Source organism: Parasteatoda tepidariorum, chromosome X2 (assembly GCF_043381705.1).
Source record: "Parasteatoda tepidariorum isolate YZ-2023 chromosome X2, CAS_Ptep_4.0, whole genome shotgun sequence".
NCBI lineage: Eukaryota > Metazoa > Arthropoda > Arachnida > Araneae > Theridiidae > Parasteatoda > Parasteatoda tepidariorum.
Window position 1 is genome coordinate 19,436,605 of NC_092215.1, and position 12,434 is coordinate 19,449,038.

The following is a 12,434-nucleotide window of genomic DNA, read 5'->3' on the forward strand; positions in this document are numbered from 1 at the left end:
TATATATATATATATTGTGTTTATATATACAGTATAAGCTCGATATAACGTATAAGGCATAATACGAGAAGTTCGCTATTACGGCAAATTATATCGACCTAATATTAAAAATACGAAAAATGTTATGTTTATAATGAGTCAAAAATACTAGACTGCCTCTATTACGACAACAATGATTTTTGAGGAAGTGCATTTTTCTGATCTTTAAGTGAGCAATATTATTGGAAAAAGGTTTAAATTGACGACTTTTTTTCAAAATTTATTTGTGGTATCAATACAGGAAAGAGAAAAATGAACATAATTTACTCCGTACAATTTTAAATTCTTATTTTAATAAAGCAATGTGTGTGCGACCGCGGGCTAATTTATCTTCTTCCCAGCAAAAGAACCATTTTCCCGCTTCGTTTAGAAATCCAAAAGAATGCGTCTTTTATTAAGCACATATCAATCATGCTCTTTATCCATGATAACTTACTAATATCAACATTCCCTGTTATCAATAGCGTCAAAAGGCGTTGCACTTCATTTAATTTTCTTATTACGATTTGGAAACTTGTAGTTAAGCATTCCTGTTGTAGAAATGTCTACCCTTCATTAAGTACAGAACAACGCAATTCAGTTTATAATCTGTTGACAAAAGCCCTCTACTCTAGATAGGTAATTTAAACCAAAATATCTGCATTCATAAGTAATGGTGGTTAATATAATTTTATAAATCCGATATGAACGAAAAAGAAAAGCATAATTTTGTTATAACTTTAAATATAATAAAATCTTTCGAAAATTTCAGATGCAAGGTATTCCCGAAAGACCAGCCTCAAACTTTATTTTTAGAATTCATATGTAAAATGAAAGTAAAAAAGTATTCAATGGTTGAATGGATTACTGCACCCTAACTATACAATCCATTAAAATAATTTTACAACTTTTAGCATTGTACCCTTCAATTCAACGCGAACTGACTTAATAAAGCAATTGTTTTGCATTTTTAGCCTACAAAGTAATTATGTAGAATATGTGAACGCTACTAAAAATAAGAAAACTACTTTGCGACGCCTCCTCTCAGACTTCAGCAAGAATTAGTCAGTAAACCACTTTAAAGGAATCAGCAAAAAACTACTTTAAAAAACTCAAATAAGGAAACTACTTCACCAGAATCAATAAGAAAGCTACTCTAAAAGAATCAACAAAATATATTTTATAATAATCAACTATGGAAACTGCTTCAAAAGAATCAGCTAAGGAAACTACTTTACAAGAATCAATAAGAAAGCTACTCTAAAAGAATCAACAGAAACTACTTTAAAAAATCAGCTAAGAAAACTATTTAAAAGGAATTAATAAGAAAACTGCTTTAAAAGAATCATCAAAAAATATTTTATAATAATCAACTAAGGAAACTACTTCAAAAGAATCAGCGAAGGGAACTACTTTACAAGAATCAGCAACGAAACTATTTTAAAATAATCAACAAGGAAACTATTTCAAAATAATCAGTTAAGGAAACTACTTTAAAAGACTCATCAAAAAATAATTTTAAAATAATCAGCCAAGGAAACTACTTTAAAAGAATCATTAAAAAACTATTTTAAAATAATCAGCAAGGAAACTGCTCTAAAGGAATCAGTAATAAAACTACTACAAGTAAACTATTTTAAAAGAATCAGCAAGTGAAAATAAAGAAAATAATGCAATTTTTTTTTATCCGTATATTTCTTTTTAGTGTTCGATTAAACAATGTTTATAAAAACTTCAACGAAGATCGGCATCGCTAATTTTATATTATCAGTAGTTGGTTTACTGCCGCTGAGTAAATGTTTGTTTGAAAAGGATATTGAAAAGGTTGACTGATATAAAGTTCTCTTTAGTATTTTTAGAGATAAGTATGTCCATGATCTTCAATAGATTGTTCGGAAACTCTGTAGAAGATAAAAAAGTTTTAGAAAGAAATCTTTAACAGATAATGTCACACTTATTAAAAAAAGAGGCTGTTCTTAATTGGGAAAGCAAAGTATTTATTTCATTTTAAGTTTTCTATGCTTTAAATGTGCTTCCTTTTGACACTAATTGAAGAGGGAAAAAGCTAAGCTCACTTTTTTTGCTTACTTACAAAAAATAGTAGATTTTGAATATGCAACGAAAATAAACTCTGCTAGGAAAGTAGTAGCTTCAATGCCTTAAAGGGTGGTCTTTCGGATAAAAGTTTTCTTAGACTTTAAAATCCAAATTTTAGGCTTTAAATGAAAGTTTATTTATTTATTTTATTTTATCAAATCAGTTGATTTAGTAAAAAATTTAAATTTTAAGTCTATATTATTTATCAGTTCATCTTTAGAAGAAGCAAAAGGGGCTTTATGTATAGTGCGCAAAGCAAAAAAGCGTACACCTTAATAACTTTCGGTCTATTGATCTGATTTTCACAATCTAGGGCTGAATTTTCTTCGACTGAGTTGGATTTCTGACTCCAAAAATGTGGGGTGCAACCTCAATCGGAAAAATGAGTCCCGATACTTAAAGCAGGAGAGCGATTAAAAATTTTGGACCCTTTAATATTATGTTCACATTTTGTATGATTCACAATATTTCGAGCATCTGTTAAGTTGATCGAAAAGTATTTGCAGACAATTATAAAATTCGTTTACTCAAAGTAGATAATTTTAAATTACGAAATAAAAACAATTGTAAGAAATCTGTCGAATAGTTTCTGAGTGATCAAATTTCAAAAAGTCATATATTTAAAATTTCATAACTTAGAAGCCATTCGAAATATTTCGTTAAAATTGTAGATCGCAAATTAATGTTCAAGTGAAGGAAAAAGAGAAACATTATCAAAATCTGACGAATCACTAGTCAGGGAGGTGGTTTTAAGGACATTAAAACCCGCTTGATTGTTCAATTTAAAGGTGGAGCTAATAATCTCCTTTAACATCTCAGTTTCCTCGAATAATCAAACAGGTTGCGATACATTTAATTTCATATTCTTCATTAACAATCCGTCAAATTTTGATAACTTTGTAATTACAGTTTTCTTTGCTTACAGAATAAGAATCTAATATTATATATTAAGGGAGGAAATTACGGAACACACTATATACATAAATGACAAATGTGGTTCACGAAGCAAGATATTCCAAATGGGCACAGTGAAACTCGTGTAAGTTGACCACCCGTGGGGCAACAATTTGAGATTATACTACAAAATGAAAACAAGATGTTTTTAGAATAAATTTTAAAGCTTCACGTGATGGAAAAAGTTAGTGTGATCGATAGACTGTCATTTCATTTGACTGAGGGTTGCTATAGTGACCAAAAAAACTTTAGAACTATAGGGTATTTATAACTTTCCAATCAGCGTTTCTAATCAGAATGTTTACAACTTCAACTAAAAAGGATAATAACATTAGATATCGTCAGAGCTCTAAAAGAATTAACTTGTTTAATAAATCAGAGGATGAGTTTTATACATTTATAAATAAAATACTCAGAATTTCTTAAAGAAAAATATTATTTTCAACTGAAGTACATGCATATTATCTTATCATTTGCTCTAAGATTTTATCACAGCATAGTAAAAAAAGGATAAATTTCTGTTTTTTTTTAAAGCTTTCTATGTCATAATGAAGTGAAAATAAAGTGAAATAAGTTTTTAAATCTTTATTTTTTAACTAAAATATTTTATTATTATTAGAATTATTATTAGGAAATGCTACTAAATTAATTTCTGAAACTTGTTTAATAAATTAGAGGATGAGTTTTATACTTTTATAAATAACATGCTCAAAATTTCTTAAAGAAAAATATTATTTTCAACTGATGTACATGCATATTATCTTATCAGTTGCTCTAAGATTTTATCACAACATGGTAGAAAAGGATAAACTTGTGTTTTTTTTTTTAAATTTTTTTATTTTTAAACTTTTTGGGTCATAATGAAGTGAAAATAAAGTGAAATAAGTGCAAATAAAGTGAAGTGTTCTCGTATTAACGTTTTTAAATCTTTATTTTTTAACTAAAATGCTTTATTTCTATCGGAATTATTATGTGGAGTTGTTAAAACGTTGTTTTAGCATTTCCGCAACAATATATTTTTAAGTTATGTCCGTAATGACAGATGTGGTGAAAAAAATGTGATCTTATTAGTTGCTCTAAGATGTTATCACAACATAGTAAAAAAAGGATAAACTTGTGGTTTCTTTTTAACTTTATGAGTCATAATGAAGTGAAAATAAAGTGAAATAAGTGTAAATACAGAGAAGTGTTTTCGTATTAACGTTTTTAAATCTTTATTTCTTAACTAAAATGTTTCACTACTATTAGAATTATTATGTGGAAATGTTAAAACCTGGTTTTAACATTTCAACAACAATGTATTTTTAAGTTATGGCTGTAATGACAGATGTGGTGAAAAAATGATACATACTGTACAAATAAGGATTTACACAGAGATGCCAACTGCTCCGGACGCGCGCCATAATAAGTTATAAAACGGTGAACAAGCTAAAATGTGCAAATGTTTGACTAATTTTACTTACTTTTTAAACGGTGCAGCGTGACTTTACAAAGTGGCGAATTATATAAGCCTTCGAATTATTTAGAAATAGTGGTGGATAAAAATCAAATAAATAGAATTTATTAAACAAAGAATTACACATTAATAAACTACCACTCGAAAATATTTATTTGCTGTCCGGAGCAAGTTGAGATGTCTGTATGGTAAAAATTACAGATATGGTAAAAATTAAGATTAAACTAGGCTATTTTCCTTTTACTTTACAATATAAAAATTCCAGGGAGTCGTAAATGTTATAAATATTTAAACAGTTCAAAATAATGATCTCATTACTCTGTTTGCTAACTGTATTAATTGTTCGAATGTTAATTATTCGTGATAATTTAATTAAGTGTTGTTAATTTTATCAATCATAACATCTATAAAGAATCATCGATGGGGAAAATTTTAAATATCTATTGAGAAATAAAAAACAAAGAAAATTAAAAATAAAATGATATGCTTCACTGAGTAGGAGATTTTGAATAACTCATAATAAATAAGTCATTACGCTAATAAAACAAATTGCATCTATAAGGAAAACAAATTACTTTTTGTTTATATGATCATCATGAATAATTGAGAGATAATCATGAAATACTTCAAAATTTAATCCAAGATTAATTATAGGACTGATTTCTTTCATTTAATCACGTAGTTAAAAGAGAACAAATAAATACTTAAATATATTAAAAAAAGTTAAAGGCTTTAAAATGCACGTCATCTTGAAAGATAAGATCTATTGGGCTTTTTACAGACCTATACTATTCTTTTTATTTATTTATTTTTAAATTTGAATAACTGTTAAGGAACTTAAAAATTAAATTACAAGATACTTGAGCTTGTAGAATATTTAAAGGAAAAATAGAGTTTGCTTCGTCGCGTTTAATCCCTTAACTGGTCAATTGCTTTGATTAGAAATGTTGACAAAAAAAGGGATAGGGGTAAACTGGTTGGGGCCAACTTAGGTTATACCCTCCAACTACTACGGAATTTCCGTAGTTTTAAAAAAATAACATTGCTAGTGGTACAAAAGGTAATGTATACATAAAAATACATGATGATAGTGATCTTTAATTCCAATATTTGAATAAATTAAAATTAAAAATTTTTTTGTAGACCTTCCAAGAAAAATAATATTAAAAAACATATATTAAACAGTCAAAATATCAATGGTTTTATTCTTAATATTCGATTAAAGTTTTATAAAAATTCAATTAATTTCAAACATTTTTGATACACTTAACTAACACAAGAAAAAATTATTCGGAACAATCACAAATGTTAGAGCACGTACCGTCAGACCAATTAAAATGAAGTCTGTAAATTCTTAGATATTTACAGGAGATACAGGATTACAGAAGATACAATAAACATCCCTCACCCTCAATTAAATTTGGTCAAATGTTTTTGAAAATATGACAATATTCATGACAATTTTCTATATGACAAATTTCATAGATCAAAATATTTTTATTTCTGCGTAAATTTTTGACGAATTTTATTATTATCACCATCACTAGCCTTTTCTTGCAGACGCATTTTTTTAAATTATCCCAGGCAACCATATGGAACGAGGAAAAACAACCAGTTAGATTTATCAGAAGATAGTATTTAATTAAGAATTGTTTCAGAAATAAGTCATGTTTAATGCTTATTCAAAATTAATGGAGTATAGATAGAAGAATTATGTTTATTTAGGACAAGAATTAAGAATGGATAACAAAATCATGCATGAAATTAACTGGAGAATCAAAATAGGTTAAAGTTCTTTTGGCAAAAATAGCACCCTACCGAAGAGTATTATACCAATCTGTCTGAAGAGGAAAGTTTTCAATGATGTGTGCTACCCGCATTAACTTAAGGCGCAGAAATTTGAACTTGCACCAGAATATCTAAGCTAAGACTTAAAACAACTGAAAGAAATATGGAAAGCTGTTTATTCATCATAACAAGAAAAGAAAGAAAGCGGGAAACACAAGTAACCCAATAAGCACACACTGTTAGATTTAACCAGCAATTAAAATAACCGGCAACCGTTTGTACACTTTATTCACCGTAAAATTTACTGTTGAGAATATTTCGTTACCTTCCTGGGATTGAAACTGTTTAAAGCTGGTATGGTTAAAAGAAAAAACGTGAATACAAAACTATATGGTTTTGTAATCATTTAACGATTAGGGTGGTTTCAAAACCACAAAAAATGCATTAAACTCGTTATTTTATTAAGCTTGTGGTTGAGTAGTGTTTTTTTTTTTCAATTGAACCGTAGATTGGGACTTAAATAGTTCATCTAGTGGTGTCATCTATCGCGACAGACAGAAAATACTAGAATATGTATTAAGCAGCTCATGATGCAGCCATCCATGCATGAATGAGAGACAAATAGTCCAGGGTCACCAATTGAGGAGTGAAATACACTGGACTCCTTATGTTTTGAAAGAATGGAGGAAATATTGTGGAATCAACGCTAGGATTCGAAACCTCGTTCAGTCGGTTACGAGATTGACATATCAGCCCTCTCGATTAAAGTATGTACCCAGCTGCAAATAACTAGGTGGTTTCATATGATGTTTGCTCCACATACTTATTATTATAAGATTATAAGGTATCTGATGACGGAAAATAAAAATATGAATTCGTAACCCTTATCATACGGCGTAACTTTCAGCTTTTAAAGAACGTACGCTTGATTCTGATTGGGCGTAGGCCTAGTTGGCGAGAATAAAATTCCGGTTGTTTAAACGAATTAGATCAAAACAGTAAATTAACCATTTTTTCACAGTTAACACTTTGAGTATAATTTTTTACTGTTATTTGACTGTTTTGGTTGAATATGGTGAAATAACAATTACATAAATTGTTATTTAACAATTTTTTCCGAGAAATTTCCGATGCCACCGAGAAAATCAGATGGTAAAAAATAGCAATGGGTTAACCATATAGCTCGAAGAACTGGTAATATATTGGTTTGGTATCCTGTATCCTTGTGATACCAAACGACTGAGGAAGTGATCACAAACAAAGTGGTCTAATGCAATTAGAAAAGCAGTGGAGTTAAAATGGAAGGATGAAATAGCAAATCAAATTTTTATTTTATTTTATTTATTTATTTTTGGACAAGTTTTTCCAACAATGGATTAATAATAGTTGAAAATGAGGCCAAAATTTTTCTTTAAAAAATAAATTTAAAAAGAACTTTTTTTTAAAAAAAAAAATCTTTTGTATTTGATCTCGTATTGATCTGAATCATTAGGTTTTCGTTAATTTTAGAAGCAGAACCTATTCAAATAAATAAATTAATTGATGATTAAAAAATTTCCTTCTTTAAACAAGTATTATAATTCAGTATTTACATTTGCTTGTGCGCTTTCAAAATAAAATTAATTCGAAAAAATGCAAAACGTTTTGACAAAAAGTGAAGAAAAAAATAGCATAATTGTTTTTAATTAGAATCTCTCAATTTGTTTAAAGAGTCAGCAAAAAGAAAATAAATAAGTAAAAATGATAAAAATAAACTAAATAAAAAATATTTAAAAAAAAACTAAGAACCAAGTATTCAATAGGATTGTTCAATGCAATAAACTACTATTTCATGCAATTATTTTTTTCCTAAATCGAATAAACACTTAATTATAAGCATATCATTTTACAAGTTCTTTTTACATAGAACATAATTACTGTTGTTTCTAAGATTCTCACGATTTTAACAAAACGCATGAATTGAACGAAAAGTAACAGCATTAAGTGTGATCTTTCTTATTTAGAGTTTAACAGGTGAAAACTGTGACCTCAATATGTTTCGTGAGCACAGCTGTATATAAATAAGATTTAACTCGAAAATTTCCCGAAACAAAGGCAATTCCAACGGAATCCGCAATCAGCGATGCAACAGGTTTAAGCGGGAGCCACCATTGTGGTCACATGAAAAAATCCCTGTCCTTGGTTCTTGTAAGCGAACATAAAATGTGTAAAAACATATATATTTATTTTTATACGAAACTACACACTTTAAATTTTACATAAAAAAGTCAATATATGATATTAATATCATTTGCATAACGAGTAAAAACATATATATATATATATATATATTTATACGAAACCACACACTTTAAATTTTACATAAAAAAGTTAATATATGTTATTAATATCACTTGCATAACGAGTAAAAACATATATATTTATTTTTATATCAACCTATATACTTTAGTTTATACTTAAAATAGTTATTTAAAGAGAATTATAGAAATTAATATTAAGTAAATTTATCACTTGCAAAAGTAAAAACATATATATTTATTTTTATATGAACCCACACACTTTAATCAAAATTTAATACTTAATAATAAAAAAATTATAGGACACTTTTAAGTAAGCATATTACTTGCATAATATGTAGAAACATATATATTTAGTTTTATATGAAACTACACATTTTAATATATACTAAAAACATTTAATAACAAGAATTATGTGATGCTTTTATGTAAACATATCACCTGCAAGATACGTAAAAATATATATATTTATTTTTATATGAATCTAAACGCTTTAATCTATACTTAAAATAGTTAATAAAAAATTATATGAAACTAAACTAACTTTTTAATAAGACAGCATTGTTAAAAGGAGACACTGATACCATAGACACTGTTACTGGAGATGTTTGTTAACAGCGGCCTGATAATTTATTGTATGCATAATATGTAAAAACATGCATATTTATTTTGATATTAATCTACATGCTTTAAATGAAATGTAACATAAATGAAAAAGAAATAATGTTAAACCACTCTCGTTATTTTAGACATATTTTAACAATAGTTTTAATATTTTTTTAAAATTTCTGTATGATTTACTTAGTACTTTAACAACATGTTAAATATCGGTTATCGATATTGTCTTATCGACCGGAAATACCTTATAAAACCAAAGTTTATCATTTCACATTTTATTTTCATTCTTTCATTATCTATAAAAATAGATAAACAAACAACACAATTGTTCTAAAAAATAAACATTTTTATGAAGAAATATATATAAATTATAAAGTAAATTTAGAAAACTGCGCAATATTCTCCTTAAACTATTATTTAGATTTCTTTTTTTACTTGACAGGGTTATTATTATTGATATGAATTTAAAAGTCAAAACAGACGAAATTTCTTTTAACAAGCCAGTTTTGATAATTTTTAAAATAATGTTTTAAAAGAATCAATAAAATTTGAATTTATATGAAAATGAGAATTTTTTGTTCGTATTTTGATGTCATTAACGTTATTATCTAATAAAATATATTTAAAAATACAGTTATTAATTTTTAATTTCGGAAATTATTACATTAAATTAAAAAGTACAAATATTCCAATTTAAACTAAAACCTAATTTCAAAAACACATACAAATTCCTAATTTCATTCCTAATTTCGTCATTCCTAATTTCAAAAACGCATACAAAATGTCATTGCATGATTTTTTTCCCCAATCTCTATACGTTTGTTTCATAAAAAGAACTTATACATAAATTAATATACATTTATACGAACATTTATAAAAAGCTATAAGGAGTTTTATTTATAATAAGTTAATTTTCAAATTAGAAAAGAAACTTAGAATTCCTTTTTTTTAATTTAAAATATGGTTTAAAGGAAGAAATTACAATTTAAAAATTGAAACATATGCTTCAACCAATAGTTTCCATCGCAAACTTTACAAAAGAATTTTACAGTGGGCGGGGCACGATCAAGATTATTATAAAGACATTTCATAAATTGATAATATTTTACAAATTAAATTAACCTAAACATTATTCCTATTATTTGCACATAAACTTAACGTGAGTTAATATTTTATATTATTAACTAATTATTATAATAAAATACGTCTAGAAAAATAAAATTTTCAAATTTAATAATTATCAAAACTTTTAAAATCACAAACATTGTATTTTTCTAATAAACACCGATGAGAAATTTAACTATTTAATATAGTTAAGAGATTTAGGGAAATTTATTCATTCTAGGTCAGTGACCCTCAAGGATTTTTCCCTTTTCCTCCCGGTGTTCTGTTGGATCCAGGCCTCAAAGGGATGAGCATCTTGATGCTCAATAGAAGAAAAAGAAAGAACTTACCTGTAAGTGAATGGGTACTTTTTTCACAGGTGTGTTTTTTGATGACATGGTGATTAAATAAATATAATCAGCTTTGTAATTGCAGTCAAACAGAAATATCCGGATTTTGCTGTCACAATTTAACGAGTTTCCAGATGCTTTTCAGAAAGTATACTGGACCATATCTATCAAATGATTATTCTTCCTGGTTGTGCAGTCCGTGAAAAAGTAAATAAAAAATGTTTTTTGCCTGCTTTTCTAGTTCCGGAGAGAAGAAAGTGAAGCAGGATGTGTGGAGAGATGAGAATAAATTCAAACAGTGGCTCTCGTAGAGCGGTATACCGTCTAGATGAGAGCGGATCGATAGTAGACGCGCAGTATCAGTCAGCACGTCTGAGGCCGCGAGCTGCCTCACTCCATGGAAACCATCGTTGTCACGTGACTATTACCGTTAGAAAATTTTTCTGAATGTTTTAATATGGGAAAAAACAACGCTCCATCTAAATAAATCTCGTTTCGCGTTCCTTTAATCATGTTGTGCGAGTCAAACGGAAGTGCATTTTGTTTAGGGATTCGGATTAAAAAAAAAATTGGGTCGAGCAAGAAGCTAAAAGATGAGATGTTTTATCCTCTCTATTTAATGAGTAGTTTCCTCTTCATTCTATCTTCTTCAACGGGCGTGGGCGTTAATTATGACAGAAGAGGGTGGGAAGATGCCCTTAAATTAAGTTTTGATATAAAACATTAAAAAAATAGATGAGTTTTTGTTTGCTTGAAGGAACAGAGCCGCGATGCAATTTTAGAATATTAGAGAAGAAGCATCACGGAAAAGTCAAACATTTTAATATTTTTTATGTATGAAACCTGTCGGATAAAACAAAGTAATTGCTCTTAGTATACGGCTTTACTGTGCGCTGAAAGTTAAGATGCAAAATAATTAAATTCCTTTAAACTAAAACTTAGAATGCGGGTACTTAAAATGTATTACTCTTAGAAAATAACTACTCTTAGAATACGGCTTTATGGTGTGCTGAAAGTTGAAAATTAAAATAATTAAATTCCTTTCATTAAAAACTTAGAATGCGGGTATTTAAAATGCATTACTCTAAGAAAATAATTACTCTTAGCATATAGCTTTACGGTGAGCTGAATGTTGAAATGTAAAATAATGAAATTCCTTTCATTAAAAACTTAGAATGCGGGTATTTAAAATGTATTACTCTTAGAAAATAATTACTCTTAACATACGGTTCGCTTTCGGTTCGCTGAAAGTTGAAAATTAAAATAATTAAATTTCTTTCATTAAAAACTTAGAATGCGAATATTTAAAATGTTATACTCTTAGAAAATAATTACTCTCAGCACATACATTTTTACGGTGCGCTGAACGTTGAAATGTAAAATAATTAAATTCCTTTCATTTAAAACTTAGAATCCGGGGTATTTAAAATGTAATACTCTTAGAAAATAATTATTCTTAGCATACGGCTTGACGATGCGCTGAAAGTTGAAAGGCGAAGCAATTAAATTCCTTTCATTAAAAACTTAGAATGCAGGTATTTAAAATGTAAAGCTCTTCAAAATGAAATATGCCATATTGATTTGCCATAGTTGTGGCAATTACTCTTTTTAATTAATTAAAATGGTTTTTCTAAATATCTACGACCCATTTAAATGCTTTTAAAACTTTTTTAACTTTTACAATTCAACCTTTAATGCATGACGCTCAGACAATAATAATAATTTGTTTTATATACATATATATAATGATAA

At 27.7% G+C, this 12,434-nt stretch overlaps 1 protein-coding gene across 6 annotated transcripts in view; it reads right to left on the minus strand.

Moving 5' to 3' along the window:
- The window catches only part of CRM (Collapsin Response Mediator Protein), an 87,625-nt gene that overhangs the window by 31,768 nt on the left and 43,423 nt on the right, over positions 1-12,434 (minus strand). Inside the window, exon 1 of one of the 6 annotated variants that reach the window (XM_016048420.4) lies at positions 10,683-11,296. The exons of the other annotated variants lie outside the window; for them this stretch is intronic. Coding sequence (XP_015903906.1) covers positions 10,683-10,730 — 48 coding nt within the window. The 5' untranslated portion in view covers positions 10,731-11,296. Of the gene's footprint in view, positions 1-10,682; positions 11,297-12,434 lie in introns of those variants that run through there. 6 annotated transcript variants of the gene reach the window in all.